Genomic DNA, 16,975 nt, shown 5'->3' with positions numbered 1-16,975 from the left:
AATATCACACGGCGGATAACAGAAATACTCCTTGTGCTCTTTGAACCCTGACACCGAGGGCATCGTTTCTACAACCGTGAGGAACTTCTGGGATCTGAGCTGTGGGCCCAGCAGGTGTTCGTGGTTCCTGCTGTGGACCTCATGGTGAAGGTGTGTGGTCATTATCAACACGACATCGCCAACCCCATCAGCGAGGCCATTCCGTGTCCTGCACCGACTCTATTTACTGTGTACAATAGAAACAGGCCCGGCTATTGGTTCAGTTCTACACAATGAAGCTCATTACCGTTGACTAGAATGTTCCAGCTTTCACTGGACTAGACGGCAAGGCTGCGGCATTTGCTGTCTTCTGTATAAATTACTTGGTTTCATTCCTTCATCCCCTCGTTCTTCATCACCCCCCCATCCTCCTCTGTTGCTGTGCGCGTCACGGCAGGGGGCGGGGCTTGTCCGTGATTGACGCGCAGCGTCTCTTCAGCTCCACTGTTTTTCTGCTCCACAAAATGGCTGTAGTGTGGGATGGGGAATAGACTGCTGCCTTTCATCTAGAGGAGACCCGCAGAAGACACATCTCCCACCGGGACCCGAGCCGCCTGGACCGGACCGACCCCTCATCTCTCACCGGCGGGGTTTAACGGTGAATACTGAAACGGTTCTGACTCCTCGTGATCGATGCGTGCTTTGATTGACAGTTGTCAGATTGGAGCGTATCGTTATTTGTGGTAGAGGAGCAGTAGTGTGTGCGTGTGTTTTTTGCAAGCTGCTTATTATATGCCTGCTATAATAAATGCGGCTAAATGCGTTAGGGGCGTTAGGACGTCGTTATTGCGGTAGCGAGTTAACGTTTAACGGTGGGATGCAGGAGATTATTCATGAAGGGAAGGGTGTGTGTGTGTGTGTGTGTGTGTGTGTGTGTGTGTGTGTGTGTGTCTCCGTCCGTGCACAATAACAATGTCTAACATGACCTTGTATCGCCGTGTCTTGTGTTTGATATAATGACATAATTATATACTGATATAAAGGTGTGATGCAGAATAGGCCAAATGTAACGGAATGTGAAAATCCTTCCGTTTAAAATGTGATTGTGTTGAATATTATTGCACCGGATCTCAATCAGATGGTATTAAACATTATTTTATACGCCTCGTAAAATAGCCTCAGCTCCTGTTTTCTATCACGTTTTTAGAAAACGTGCTCATCGAAATTTGTATGGAGCCCATGTTTATAAACGGGCTTCATTGGACGGCGGCCCTTCAGACGGTCTGACCTCGTTATCCTGCAGGACTCAAACCGGCTGAGGTCTGTGATTTCAATGCATTCCTCCGAATGGGGGTGTTCCGGTCGATAAACAGGACCCGGGGGGTCTGTGGGCGTTAACGTACTCATAACAGTCCCATTATATTACACGTCTGGGATAAAGGACAAAACAGCGCCACCACTAGACCGTTATGGGAAACGCAGCAAGAGTTACCGAGAAGGTTATTAAACACGTATGGGGAACGAATATTAGATTCATTCCTACCTTCCAAGGAAGGAAGGAAGGAAGGGGGGGGGATAGAGAGAGAGAGAGAGAGAGAGAGAGAGAGAGAGAGAGAGAGAGAGAGAGAGAGAGAGAGAGAGAGAGAGAGAGAGAGAGAGAGAGAGAAAACATACATAAATAGCAATATGTCTGGCTGTCTGCAAGTAATCCCAGGAAACTGATGTTACTGCTGACAGATAAACAGAAATGCAGACAGGCAGGTCCTGGTTTGAAGACTGTGTTGGTGACAGAATTCCTGACATCTAAGAAATGTCAGCCCGCCCTGGCTGAGGCGCTAATATAGCTAGCAATGCTATCTTCAAACACGTTGCTGTTCAGTATCGCAACAAACGCCTCTGCAGAGGTAGATAGGAGAGAGCGAGCTGCTAGACTTTCTTGTAGCAGCTAGCTCTCAGCGCTTTACCAATTACCTAGCAGATAGCCCTCTTATCTCTAAAGATAGCCCGGAAGATAGCGCTCTGCAAATAGCCTGGCAATTATCTCTCTCATCGCTCCAGCTAGCCCTCTTAACTCTACAGACAGTCTGCCAGCTAGCTCCATCCGCTACAGCCAGCCTGCTAGCTTGTGTGCATTAGCGTCACACTCTACATTGGAAAAGTAAAAAGTTTGTAGTAGTTTGAAATGTATGAAAATATATAGTGACTGCAAATTAATGTCAACCTAAAATATCGGTTTCAATTTCTGTTGTGACGAAAAGATATCGAAATCGGCCTTGAAAAACCTTATTGGTCGACCTTGAGCCTCAGACACGATGAGTAGAACCCAGACACAATCAGTAGAACCCAGACACGACCAGTAGAACCAAGACACGACCAGTAGAACCCAGACACGATCAGTAGAACCCAGACATGACCAGTAGAACCCAGGCCCGGTCAGTAGAACCCAGACACGATCAGTAGAACCCAGACATGATCAGTAGAACCCAGAAACGACCAGTAGAACCCAGACAACCCAAGAGTTCTCCAGTTCCTGTACTTTTGCGTTTCACTGGGGTACCGCTCGGACCCGATCCGCCCAGCCTCCTCCTGACCTTCCTCCCTCCCCCGCAGAGCCGTAACCATGGACACCACCACCTCCATCAAGATGACCACGCTGGCCATCCAGAACCTGTTCAGCTACGTGGAGGAGGAGAACCTGGGGGCCCTGAAGTCCCACCTGGACCGCTTCAAGGAGGTGGACGGCCGCAGCGACGTGAGCCCCGCCCTCCTCCTCCTCACCTTCAGCGTCATCTTCATCGTCATCTCATTCATCACCACCATCATTGTCCCCATCATTGTCCCCGTCATTCGTCATCACCCTCAGCTACATCATGAGCTTCATCATCCCGCTCGTTTTCCTCTTCGTGTCATCACCCTCATCATCATTATCTTCATTAGCTTATCATCAACCTCAATTGAATCTCCATCCTCCTCCTCTTCCTCCTCATCAGCCCATCTTCATCCAGAACAACCGCCACACCTCCGCCTGAAACACACTCACTGTAGACACATTCTACAGTTATAGATCTACAGTAACAGATCCAGTTATACACTTACAGTCATGGATCAATGATCATTGGAATCATGGATTGATCTATTGGTTTGTTATTAATGAGGTGTGTTTGTGTGTGTGCGTATTTGTGTGTGGTAACAGAATGGTCAGACTCCCCTGATGTTGGCCTCTGAGCAAGGCAGCCTGGAGATCGTTCAGGAGCTGATCAGGAGGGGAGCCAACGTCAATCTGGACGACGTGGTAATCAATCAATCAATCCTCAATCAATAACCTGCTAATAATCTGCTGCATCTCTCTGTCGCTCTGTCTCTGTTTCCATCTTATCTCATCTACAATCCTTCTTTTATCACTCGGCTGTGTCTTCGTTCTACTGTATCTAGCTCTATCTCTAATCACTATCTATTAATCTCTTTCTATCCACTCTACATCCATTTCTCTCTCCATCCCTCCCCTCTCTTTCTCTCTCTCCATCCCCCTCTCTCTCCATCCCCCTCTCTCTCCATCCCCCCATCCCCCTCTCTCTCTCTCTCTCTCCATCCCCCTCTCTCCCCATCCCCTCTCTCTCTCTCTCTCTCTCTCTCTCTCTCTCTCTCTCTCTCTCTCTCTCTCTATATATATGTATCTCTATCCACCTGGGACACAGCCTCTAACATACGAACGGGACTGTTCCAGGGAGGTTGTTCCCATGGCAACAAGGTATCCATGTGTTGCCATGGTAACAGCCTCCCTCCCTCTCTCTCTCTCTCCCCTCCCCCAGGACTGCTGGTCCGCTTTGATCTCAGGTGCCAAGGAGGGGCACCTGGAGGTGGTCAAGGAGCTGCTGGAGAACAGCGCCTACCTGGAGCACAGAGACATGGTACACAACATGCTAACGACATGCTAACAACATGCTAACAACACATCTTCCTGGAGCACAGAGACATGGTACACAACATGCTAACGACATGCTAACAACATGCTAACAACACATCTTCCTGGAGCACAGAGACATGGTACACAACATGCTAACGAAATGCTAACAACATGCTAACAACACGCTAACAACGTGCTAACAGCATATATACCTGGAGCACAGAGACATGGTAGAGAACATGCTAACCACATGCTAACTACATGCTAACAATACGCTAACAACACGCTAACAACACATCTACCTGGAGCACAGAGACATGGTAGATGATATGCTAACAGCACATCTGCCTGGAGCACAGAGACATGGTAGAGAACATGCTATCAACATGCTAACTTTTTGCTAACCACATGGTACCAACACCAATAGTCTTGAGTCCGATACGAAGCGAGCAGACTAGTCCAGCCCGTTCCATCGTGACCAGTATTTAGTGTGGGAACCCCGTCAGACCAGTGCATGTCAGAGGGGAGTTCTGTGATCACCGCGGACACCAGGGTCGTTAGTATTCTGAGCGTTGGTGCGTCGGTACGGTCACCGCGGCAACCACCGACCAAGGTTCCAAACCTCTGCGGTCACAGAGCCTCTGGTTACCTAGCAACCGGGAGGCTGTCAGGATGGATGTGAGACCTCGACCAGGCAAAAAGAAGACAGAGACTGGTTTATTGATCCATCCATTCACCGCGGGTCGGTGACCAGATCATTGATCAATGGTCGGTGACCATTGATCGGATATTGATCTAGAATGTTATTGATCAGATATTGATCTAGAATGCTATGTATTGAACAGATAATGATATATAACTTTATGTATTGATCAGATATTGATCTATATTGTTATTGATCAGATATTGATCTATAATGTTGTGTATTGATCAGATGTTGATCTAAGATGTTCTGTATTGATCAAATATTGATCTATAATGTTATGTATTGACCAGATATTGATCGATAATGTTATGTATTGATCAGATATTGATCTATAATGTTGTGTAATGATCAGATAATGATCTATAATGTTGTGTATTGATCAGATATTGATCTATAATGTTCCGTATTGAACAGGGTGGCTGGACAGCCCTTATGTGGGCTGCCTATAAAGGTCGCGTGGAGGTCTGTGAGCTTCTACTGGAGAATGGAGCCAACCCCAACACAACAGGACAGGTAACACACACACACACACACACACACACACACACACACACACACACACACACACACACACAAAGCTGACCACTTAACCAAGATATTATTAAGCTCACATACAACTGCCACCTGTCTGTCTCTCTCCACCCGTCTCTCTACCCCTCCGTCTGTCCACCTGTCTGTCCACCTGTCTGTCTCTCCCCACCCCTCTGTCTATCCACCTGTCTGTCCCCCTGTCTGTCCACCTGTCTGTCCCCCTGTCTGTCCACCTGTCTGTGTCTCTCCACCCCTCTGTCTGTCCACCTGTCTGTCCCCCTGACTGTCTCTCTCCATCCGTCTCTCTACCCCTCTGTATCTCCACCTCTGTTTCTTCCTGTCTGTCTCTCTCCTCCCCTGTCTGTCCCCCCGTCTCTTCACCCCCCTGTCTGTCCCCCCGTCTGTCCCCGTCTCTTTATCCCCCTGTCTGTCCCCCTGTCTGTCCACCTGTCTGTCCCCCTGTCTGTCCCCCTGTCTGTCCACCTGTCTGTCCCCCTGTCTGTCCACCTGTCTGTGTCTCTCCACCCCTCTGTCTGTCCACCTGTCTGTCCCCCTGACTGTCTCTCTCCATCCGTCTCTCTACCCCCCTGTATCTCCACCTCTGTTTCTTCCTGTCTGTCTCTCTCCTCCCCTGTCTGTCCCCCCGTCTGTCCCCCCGTCTCTTTACCCCCCCTGTCTGTCCACCTGTCTGTCTGCAGCAGTACAGTGTGTATCCTATCATCTGGGCGGCGGGGCGGGGCCACGCCGACATCGTCAAGCTGCTCCTCGACAACGGAGCCAAGGTCAACTGCTCCGACAAGGTGAGCTAGCACCGGTTAGCATCACCGGCTTTCATCCACTAGCATCAGTTAGCATCAGCTTCCATCCGCTAGCATCAGTTAGCATCAAACCTCCATCACCTAGCATCAGTTAGCATTAGCTTCCATCCGCTAGCATCAGTTAGCATCAAACCTCCATCACCTAGCATCAGTGAGCATTAGCTTCCATCCGCTAGCATCAGTTAGCATCAGCTTCCATCCGGTAGCATAAGTGTTCCCATGGCATTACTTTCCATTCACCTAACATCAGTAAGTGTTGGATTTCATCGATTAGCTTCTGTTAGCATCGCCTCCGTCCACATCAATTATATTTAGCCAATATCAGTTACAATTGGAATACTTTAGCTGGTTCAGGTCATGGTCAGCTAACATAAGCTAACACCTGTGTGTGTGTGTGTGTGTGTGTGTGTGTGTGTGTGTGTGTTGCAGTACGGCACCACCCCTCTGATCTGGGCCTCCAGGAAGGGTCACTTCGAGAGTGTGATGCACCTGCTGGAGAACGGAGCGGATGTCGACCAGGAGGGGGCGGTATGTTCCTATATATACTCACTACACAAATATTTACACAGTGATACCGACACTAAGCTAACTGAAGCTAAGCTACAGTGTTAGCTCATCTAATGATAAAGCTAGGCTTCAGTATTACAGACGCTAAGGTAACTGAAGCTAAGCTACAGTGTTACAGACGCTAAGCTAACCGAAGCTAAGCTAGATTGTTAGCTCCTCTACTGATGCTACACTCGCCTCCACAGCCTCACCCCCAGGAGGATAGATGAACTGATCTGGGATCAGCGTCCTAGTCTATGAACTAATTGGTTAACCAGTAGCCTGGTCAATAACAGCATCCTAGTGTATGAACTGAGGGGTTAACCAGTAGCCAGGTCAATAACAGCATCCTAGTGTCTGAACTGAGGGGTTAACCAGTAGCCAGGTCAATAACAGCATCCTAGTGTATGAACTGAGGGGTTAACCAGTAGCCAGGTCAATAACAGCATCCTAGTGTATGAACTGAGGGGTTAACCAGTAGCCAGGTCACTAACAGCTAGTGTATATGCTGAGGGGTTAACCAGTAGCTGGTCACTAACCTGTGTTCCGGTCCCTGGGCTCCAGAACTCGATGACGGCCCTGATCGTGGGGGTGAAGGGGGGCTTCTCGGAGGTGGTGAAGGAGCTGCTGAAGAGGAACCCCAACGTCAACATGACGGACAAGGACGGCAACACCGCGCTGATGATCGCCGCCAAGGAGGGCCACACCGAGATCGTCCAGGACCTGCTGGACGCCGGCACCTACGTCAACATCCCCGACCGGGTCAGACCACGCACTGAAACAACTAGCATCAAGTTAACAGATTAGCATAACTCAAGCAACTAGAGAGACTTAAAAGTATCACAGCGCAAACCAACTAGCATAATGCTAACCATTACCAACAAGCTAAACTCACCCATGTAGTACAACTCAACCAGCTAGCACAATGCTAACAGGCCCAATAATTAGAACTAGCATAACTTACCCAACGAGCATAACGCTAACCGTTACATCCAATAATAACCACACAGTGAAGCTACGTACCATGTGTGATTCGGTGAGGGTGTGGTTCGGTGAGGGTGGATCTGACTGACTGTAACAAACTCTAATGAGTATGTGTGTGTGTGGTTCTGTGTGTGTGTGTGTGTGTGGTTCTGTGTGTGTGTGTGTGTGTTTCTGTGTGTGGTTCTGTGTGTGTGTGGTTCTGTGTGTGTGGTTCTGTGTGTGTGTGTGTGGTTCTGTGTGTGTGTGGTTCTGTGTGTGTGTGGTTCTGTGTGTGTGTGGTTCTGTGTGTGGTTCTGTGTGTGTGTGGTTCTGTTGTTGTGTGGTTCTCCAGAGCGGGGACACAGTTCTGATCGGAGCCGTGCGGGGCGGACACGTGGAGATTGTCAAAGCTCTGCTGCAGAAGTACGCAGACATCGACATCAGAGGACAGGTGAGGACCCCCATGACCCCATCAGGACCCCCATGACCCCATGACCCCATCACGACCCCCATGACCCCATCACGACCCCATAAACCAAGGTCCCCCCAAAACACCCTTAGCATCAGAAGACTGTGATTGGCCGCAGTTGGCCGTGCTGGTCAATGATTGGCCTCGCTGGGACGTGCTGGTCTGTGATTGGCCGCGCTGGGCCGTGCTGCTCTGTGATTGGCTGTGTGGTTCCTCAGGAGAACAAGACGGCGCTGTACTGGGCGGTGGAGAAGGGGAACGCCACCATGGTCCGAGACATCCTGCAGTGCAACCCCGACACCGAGAACTGCACCAAGGTACCGTCTGTCTGCCTGTCTGGCTGTCTGCCTGTCTGTCTGTCTGTCTGCCTGTCTGCCTGTCTGTCTGTCTGTCTGTCTACCTGTCTGCCTGTCTGTCTGCCCGTCTGTCTGTCTGTCTGGTTGCTGTCTGCCTGTCTGTCTGTCTGCCCGTCTGTCTCTCTGTCTGTCTGTCTGCATGACTCGCTCTAGGATGTACACAGTAATGCTCACTCTCTCTCTCTAGGATATAGACACTGTAACTCTCTCTCTCTCTCCGATAGAGAGACTCTGTAACCCTCTCTCTCTCTCTCTCTTTCCAGGATGGAGAGACTCCTCTGATCAAAGCCACTAAGATGAGGAACATCGACATTGTTGAGCTGCTGCTGGATAAAGGAGCCAAGGTTTCAGCGGTGGACAAAGTAAGCCTCCAGTTAACAACAATTACCAGTAAACCAGTTCACCAGTTCACCAGTTAACCTATTCACCAGTAACCACCAACCTATCTAGAATATTTCAATTGTATTTCTACATCAACATTTTTATTTTGTTTTATTTTCCAAACGAGGGGCTTTTACTGTGAAGGATTTCTCCAGCTCCCTGTTTCCTGTGTTTCAGAAAGGAGACACGCCCCTTCACATCGCCATCCGGGGGCGGAGCCGGCGGCTGGCCGAGCTGCTGCTGAGGAACCCTAAAGATGGCCGCCTGCTGTACCGGCCCAACAAGGCGGGAGAGACGCCGTACAACATCGACTGCAGCCACCAGAAGAGCATCCTCACGCAGATCTTTGGAGCGCGTGAGTCTCCATCCATTAGTCAGCCTGCCCCATCTGAAGCTATCCTCCTGAATCCATTAGTCAGCCTGCCCCATCTGAAGCTATCATCCTGATCCTCATTAGTCAGCCTGATGACTCAGATGGTGATGATGTGTCTATAGTCATCATGAATCTATTAGTCAGCCTGAATCCATAAGTCAGCCTGGATCCATTAGTCAGCCTGCTGCCTCTGAACCTATCATCCTTGATCCATTAGTCAGCCTGATGACTCAGATGGTGATGATGTGTCTGTTAGTCATCATGAATCTATTAGTCAGCCTGATGACAGAAATATATCAATGTAATATAAACCAATTAATCAGTATGCCATGATCTATTAGTCACCCTGATATCATGGGTATCTATTAGTCAGCCTGATGATAGATTCAAAAGGCATTGATGTGTCTATTAGTCATCCTTTATTCATTAGTCAGCCTGATTATGAAATAACAATGACATGTCTCAATGTGTATATGTATGTGTGCATATGTGTGTGTCTGTATGTGTATGTGTGCGTATGTGTCTGTGTGTGTGTGTGTATGTCTGTGTGTGTGTGTGTGTGTGTCTGTATGTGTCTGTGTGTGTGTGTCTGTATGTGTCTGTGTGTGTGTGACTGTATGTGCTGTGTCTGTGTGTCTGTATGTGTGTCTGTTTGTGTATGTCTCTGTATGTGTGCGCCTGTCTCTGTATGTGTGTGTATGTCTGTGTGTGTGTATGTGTTCGTCTCTCTCTCTGCAGGCCACCTGTCCCCCTCCGAGTGCGACGGGGACATGCTAGGCTACGACCTGTACAGCAGTGCGCTGGCGGACATCCTGAGCGAGCCCACCATGCAGCCGCCCATCTGCGTTGGGCTGTACGCCCAGTGGGGCAGTGGCAAGTCCTTCCTGCTCAAGAAGCTTGAGGGTGAGCGCCAGGCTAACGGGCTAGCTGCACACCCAGGAGCCCTTATGAAGACCCCAGGCTAGGCTAACTAGCGAGCTACACACCTATAGGAGCTCTTATGAAGACCCCAGGCTAGGCTAACCAATGAGCTACACACATAGTAGCCCTGATGAAGACCCCAGGCTAGGCTAACTAGCGAGCTACACACCTATAGGAGCTCTTATGAAGACCCCAGGCTAGGCTAACTAGCGAGCTACACACCTATAGGAGCTCTTATGAAGACCCCAGGCTAGGCTAACTAGCGAGCTACACACCTATAGGAGCTCTTATGAAGACCCCAGGCTAGGCTAACTAGCGATCTACACACCTATAGGAGCTCTTATGAAGACCCCAGGCTAGGCTAACTAGTGAGCTACACACCTATAGGAGCTCTTATGAAGACCCCAGGCTAGGCTAACCAATGAGCTACACACATAGTAGCCCTGATGAAGACCCCAGGCTAGGCTAACTAGCGAGCTACACACCTATAGGAGCTCTTATGAAGACCCCAGGCTAGGCTAACCAATGAGCTACACACATAGTAGCCCTGATGAAGACCCCAGGCTAGGCTAACTAGCGAGCTACACACCTATAGGAGCTCTTATGAAGACCCCAGGCTAGGCTAACTAGTGAGCTACACAACTATAGGAGCTCTTATGAAGACCCCAGGCTAGGCTAACTAGCGAGCTACACACCTATAGGAGCCCTTTCGAGACCAACCCGGGCTAACTAGCGAGCTACACATCTATAGGAGCCCTTATAAAGACCCCAGGCTAGGCTAGCCGTGCAGTAGCGATGCTAAAGACCCCAGGCTGGCCAAATACCTGAATGCTGTTGTCCGGAAAATACTTACATCTTCACTCCCCCCTCTCTCCCCCCTCTCTCCCCCTCAGACGAGATGAAGACCTTTGCTGGCCAGCAGGTGGAGCCCCTGTTCCAGTTCTCGTGGCTGGTGGTGTTCCTCTCTCTCCTGCTGTGCGCCTCGGTCGCCCTGGTGCTGGGCTTCACCGTGGACCCCAAGCTGGCCATGGCTGTGTCCCTCAGCCTGCTGGCCCTGCTCTACCTCTTCTTCGGTGAGGAACCCCCCCCCCCCCTCAGAGTTACAGAGATCACAAAGTAAAGGTCCTGGTGCAGAGAACATTACCATTCTAATGTTTCTATGTTCAAGTGGTGGTTCTATGTTCTAATGGTGATATGTTCTATGTTCTAGTGGTGGTTCCAATGGTTCTAATGGTTCCAGTAGTGGTTTCAATGGTTCCAGTGGTGGTGTAATGGTTCTAATGGTTCCAGTGGTGGTGTAATGGTTCTAATTGTTCCAGTGGTGGTTCTAATGGTTCTAATTGTTCCAGTGGTGGTTCTAATGGTTCTAATGGTTCCAGTGGTGGTTATAATTGTTCCAGTGGTGGTTCTAATGGTTCTAATGGTTCCAGTGGTGGTTATAATGGTTCCAGTGGTGGTTCTAATGGTGCTAATGGTTCCAGTGGTAGTTCTTATGGTTCCAGTGGTGGTTCTTATGGTTCTAATTGTTCCAGTGGTGGTTCTAATGGTTCCAGAGATGGTTCTGATGGTTCTAATGGTTCTAATGATTCCAGTGGTGGTGTAATGGTTCGAATGGTTCTAATGGTGGTTCTAATGGTTCCAGTGGTGGTTCTTATGGTTCTAATGGTTCCAGTGGTGGTTCTAATGGTTCCAGTGGTGGTGTAATGGTTCTAATGGTTCCAGTGGTGGTTCTAATGGTTCCAGTGGTGGTTCTAATGATCCAGTGGTGGTTCTAATGGTTCTAATGATCCAGTCGTGGTTCTAATGTTCCTAATGGTTCCAGTGGTGGTGTACTTCGGCGGGCGGCGGGAGGGGGAGAACTGGACGTGGGCCTGGGTGCTGAGCACCCGTCTGGCCCGTCACCTTGGTTACCTGGAGCTGCTGCTGAAGCTGATGTTCGTCACGCCTCCGGACCTGCCGGAGCAGAGCACCCGGGCACTTCCTGTCAGGTGACCTCCGCCTCACGCTCCATGGGGGGTCATGCGGGCTGGGGGGCCTCCTCTAACCGGTCCGTCTGTCCTCAGGTTCCTGTTCACCGACTACAACCGTCTGTCCAGCGTGGGCGGGGAGACCTCTATGGCGGAGATGATCGCCACGCTGTCCGACGCCTGCGAGGCCGAGTTCGGCTTCCTGGCCGCCCGGCTCTTCAGGGTCTTCAAGACGGAGGACACCCAGGGGAAAGGTCCGTCTGTCCTCCCGTCTGTCCTCCTCTCTCTCTCTCTGTCTGTCTGTCTGTCCTCCTCTCTCTCTGTCTTCCTCTCTCTCTGTCTGTCCTCCTCTCTCTCTGTCTTCCTCTCTCTCTGTCTGTCCTCCTCTCTCTGTCTGTCTGTCCTCCTCTCTCTCTGTCTGTCTGCCTGTCTGTCTGTCCTCCTCTCTCTCTCTGTCTGTCTGTCTGTCCTCCTCTCTCTGTCTGTCTGTCCTCCTCTCTCTCTGTCTGTCTGTCTGTCTGTCTGTCCTCCTCTCTCTCTCTCTCTCTCTGTCTGTCCTCCTCTCTCTCTGTCTGTCTGTCCTCCTCTCTCTCTGTCTGTCTGTCCTCCTCTCTCTCTGTCTGTCTGTCTGTCTGTCTGTCTGTCCTCCTCTCTGTCTGTCTGTCTGTCCTCCTCTCTCTCTCTGTCTGTCCTCCTCTCTCTACCACCAGCACCATAACACTACTACGACTACACAGAGGAACGTCTGGGGGGAGGGAGGGGAGGCAGAGGGGGAGGGAGAGGGAGAGAGGGAGGAACAGGACCAGGTCTCCAGGTCTCCTGCTGGTCTCCTGGCCTCCAGGTCTTGAGGACTCCTGGTCTCCAGGGATCCAGGTCTCCAGGCCCTCTGGTTCCTCTGGCCCGCTGGTTCTCCAGTTCAAGGTCAAGTTCCTCTGGTACCTCTGACCCTCTGACACTCTGGTTCCTCTGGTTCCTCTGACCGTCTGGTTCCTCTGACCCTCTGGATCCTCTGACTCCCTGGTTCTCCGGTTCTCTGGTTCCTCTGACCCTCTGGATCCTCTGACTCCCTGGTTCTCCAGTTCTCCGGTTCCTCTGACACTCTGGTTCCTCTGACCCCCTGGTTCTCCGGTTCCTCTGGTTCCTCTGACCATCTGGTTCCTCTGGTTCCTCTGACCCTCTGGATCCTCTGACTCCCTGGTTCTCCGGTTCTCTGGTTCCTCTGACCCTCTGGATCCTCTGACTCCCTGGTTCTCCGGTTCCTATTGTTCCTCTGACAATCTGGTTCCTCTGACTCCCTGGTTCTCTGGTTCTCTGGATCCTCTGACTCCCTGGTTCTCCGGTTCCTCTGACACTCTGGTTCCTCTGACCCCCTGGTTCTCCGGTTCCTCTGGTTCCTCTGACTCCCTGGTTCTCCGGTTCTCCGGTTCCTCTGATACTCTGGTTCCTCTGACCCCCTGGTTCTCCGGTTCCTCTGGTTCCTCTGACCCCCTGGCTCTCCGGTTCCTCCCCAGGTAAGCAGCGGTGGAAGCGGACCTGCTGCGTGCCGTCCTTCGTGCTCTTCCTGCTGGTGCTGGCCTGCCTGATCACGGGGCTGGCGCTGCTGGCGGTGTTCCGGCTGCAGCCGGACCACCAGACGGTGAACGCCGTGCTGGTGGCGGTGGCCAGCCTGGTGGGCCTGGCCCTGCTGCTCAACGTGCGCACCTGGTGGCAGGTGAGCGACTCGGTGCTGCACTCCCAGAGGAAGAGGCTGCACAGCGCCGCCAACAACCTCGCCAAGCTCAAGAGCGAGGGCTTCATGAAGGTGAGGACCTGATGGAGATCGGGGGGGGGGGCTTCATGAATTCATTAACCCTGCCAGGGTTGATGGTTCGAATCCCTCTGGGGTTTGATTTATTTATCGAAACGTGTACCTCTTCCTCCTCCTCCTCCACCTCCTCCTCCTCCTCCTCCTCCCCCCCCCCCCCCCCCCCCAGGTGCTGAAGAGCGAGGTGGAGCTGATGGCCCGCATGGCGAAGAGCATCGACAGCTTCACCCAGAACCAGACCCGCCTGGCCGTCATCATCGACGGCCTGGACTCCTGCGAGCAAGACAAGGTGCTGCAGATGTTGGACACGGTGAGGACGCACACACGCACACACACACACACACTTTAAAACACACACACACACACACACACACTTCAAAACACAAACACACACACACACTTTCAAAACACAAACACTTTAAAACACGCACGCACACACACACACACACTTTAAAACACGCACGCACACACACACACACACACACGCACACACACACACTTTAAAGCACAAACACACACACACACACATACACACACACTTTAAAACACAAACACGCACACACACACACTTTAAAACACATACACACACACACAAACAAACACACACACACACCACTTTAAAGCACAAACACACAAACACACACACACACTTTAAAACACAAACATGCACACACACACACACACGTTAACACACACACACCCACACTTTAAAACACACCCATACACACACATGCACACACACACACTTTAAAACACACACACACACACACACACACACACACATTTTAAAACACACACACACAAACACACACACACACACACTTTAAAACACACACACACACACACTTTAAAACACAAACACACACACGCTTCAAAACACATACACACTTAAATACACACAACTATGCAACTGCACATCGTACACACACACACCATGTCATGAGGAACAAATCATTTTCTATGGTCTCTTTGATGTGATTCACTTGTTTGACATCATCTTGTTACCATGACGATGCTGGCAAAATGTTGCCGTGACGATCGCGTGTTTAACCGTGTGAGAAACCCCATCTTTATCAATCTGTCTACTGTCCCTCCCTCCCTCCCCCTCTCCCTCCCTCCCCCTCCCTCCCCCCCTCTCTCCCTCCCTCTCTCCCCCTCCTCTCCCTCCCTCCCTCCCTCCCTCCCTCCTTCTCTTGCCTCCCTATCTCTCCCTCCCCCCCTTCCCTCCCCCTCCAGGTGAGGGTCCTGTTCTCCAAGGGGCCCTTCATCTCCATCTTCGCCAGCGACCCCCACATCATCATCAAGGCCATCAACCAGAACCTGAGCAGCGTTCTGCGGGACTCCAACATAAACGGCCACGACTACATGAGGAACATCGTGCACCTGCCCGTCTTCCTCAACAGCCGGGGCCTCAGCTCCGCCCGCAAGCTCTGCCCTGCCCCCGGGCTCCGGGAGCCCACCGCCCCCGCTGACGGTCAGACACACACACTATACACACACACACACACACACACACAAACTCATAGTACACACACACAAAAATACACAGGACACTCACTACAAACACACGCACACACATACACAGGACACACACTATACACACATAGTACACGCACACACACATACACACAGTATAGACACACGGCACACGCACTACAAACAAACACATAGTACACACACATACACAGGACACACACTACAAAACACACACACACACACACACATACATACACAGGACACACACTATACACACATTCCCAGTACCCACACTATACACATGCACAGAAAAACACACACTACAAACACACACACACACACACAGTACAGACACACAGTACACACACAGACACACAAACAGACACACACAGTATAGGCAGACACCTTACCCATACACACGCTGCCAGCGACCTCACTGCCACAGACGGTTACACACCGTTACACTCCAACACACTTCACGTATACACATACTGTAGATACATACCACAATCAACTAAGATTAACTGTAACTTTCATGTTTTTGTGTGTGTGCGTGCGTGTGTGTGTGTAGGCTGGCACGAGGAGCTGGACAGGAAGTTGTCTCAACACAGTCTGGGGGAACTCTCCAAGTTCGGCAGCAAGACCACCCTGAACCGCCGGGTGAGAGAACCCGTACTGTTCCTCACGGAGAACCGGTTTATTCTGCTTCTGTTCCCTCCCTGGGGGCCTTAGAGCCTGAAGCCGCACAGCTAATGTGTTTATTTAGAGCTTCACGGGAGGCATGACTCATTTATGTATAACTGGTTCCATCTGGTTCCAAATTGTTCTGGCTCTAATCGGTTTGGACTTGTTCCGATTAGTTTTTACTAGTTCCAACCCACTCTAACTGGTTCTGACTGGTTGTACTTGGCTCTACTAGTCCTAACTGGATGCAACTGGTTCTGACAGGTTGTGCGTGGTTCTAAAAGTCCTAGCTGGTTGTCACTGGTTGTCACTGGTTGTAACTGGTTCTGTGTGGCTGTGGTCAGGACACGTACCGGCGGCGGCAGGTTCAGCGCTCGGTGACGCGGCAGATGTCCTTCGACCTCAGCAAGCTGCTGGTGACCGAGGACTGGTTCAGCGACATCAGCCCACAAACCATGAGAAGGCTGCTGAACATCGTCTCTGTGACAGGTACACACACACACACACGCACTGAAACAGACACGCACGCACACACACAGAGAAACACACACTGAAACAAACACACACACACACACACACACTGAAACACACACACACACACACGCGCACTGAAACACACACACACACACACGCACGCACACACACACACTGAAACACACACACACACACAAACACACACTGAAACACACACGCACGCACACACTTAGAGAAACACACACTGAAACACACACATGCACACACACAGAGAAACACACTGAAAAAAAAACACACTGTAACACACACACACATACAGAAACACACACACACACACACACACAGTAACACACACACACACACACACACTGAAACCGACAAACACACACACACTGGCACACACACACACACACACAAACATTGAAACACACGGTATAGACACACACACACACACACACACAAACACTGAAACACACACACACACGGTATAGACACACACACACACGCCTCATCAAGCCTTGAGACAGGATGTGAGGTCAGAGAGAGGGTTTGACGGACTAGGGGGCGGTACTTCCTGTTCTCCCTGCAGGCCGTCTGCTGAGAGCCAATCAGATCACGTTTAA

At 50.8% G+C, this 16,975-nt stretch overlaps 1 protein-coding gene across 1 annotated transcript in view; it reads left to right on the top strand.

Annotated features, from left to right (window-relative positions):
- Positions 1-497: 497 nt before the first annotated feature.
- Positions 498-16,975, top strand: part of kidins220b (kinase D-interacting substrate 220b) — a 24,496-nt gene continuing 8,018 nt past the window's right edge. The window contains exons 1-22 of the mRNA XM_079754175.1: positions 498-637; positions 2,590-2,731; positions 3,173-3,271; positions 3,789-3,887; positions 5,004-5,102; positions 5,819-5,920; positions 6,368-6,466; positions 7,049-7,246; positions 7,800-7,898; positions 8,135-8,233; positions 8,536-8,634; positions 8,831-9,008; positions 9,765-9,929; positions 10,841-11,020; positions 11,770-11,935; positions 12,011-12,168; positions 13,426-13,715; positions 13,888-14,028; positions 14,955-15,192; positions 15,766-15,854; positions 16,223-16,367; positions 16,942-16,971. Coding sequence (XP_079610301.1) covers positions 2,600-2,731; positions 3,173-3,271; positions 3,789-3,887; positions 5,004-5,102; positions 5,819-5,920; positions 6,368-6,466; positions 7,049-7,246; positions 7,800-7,898; positions 8,135-8,233; positions 8,536-8,634; positions 8,831-9,008; positions 9,765-9,929; positions 10,841-11,020; positions 11,770-11,935; positions 12,011-12,168; positions 13,426-13,715; positions 13,888-14,028; positions 14,955-15,192; positions 15,766-15,854; positions 16,223-16,367; positions 16,942-16,971 — 2,905 coding nt within the window. The 5' untranslated portion in view covers positions 498-637; positions 2,590-2,599. The remainder of the gene's footprint in view (positions 638-2,589; positions 2,732-3,172; positions 3,272-3,788; positions 3,888-5,003; positions 5,103-5,818; positions 5,921-6,367; positions 6,467-7,048; positions 7,247-7,799; positions 7,899-8,134; positions 8,234-8,535; positions 8,635-8,830; positions 9,009-9,764; positions 9,930-10,840; positions 11,021-11,769; positions 11,936-12,010; positions 12,169-13,425; positions 13,716-13,887; positions 14,029-14,954; positions 15,193-15,765; positions 15,855-16,222; positions 16,368-16,941; positions 16,972-16,975) is intronic.

The sequence above is a fragment of the Pollachius pollachius genome, assembly GCF_949987615.1.
Source record: "Pollachius pollachius genome assembly, chromosome: 16".
In the NCBI taxonomy this organism is placed as follows: domain Eukaryota; kingdom Metazoa; phylum Chordata; class Actinopteri; order Gadiformes; family Gadidae; genus Pollachius; species Pollachius pollachius.
This window is presented reverse-complemented; position numbering and strand designations above follow the sequence as displayed.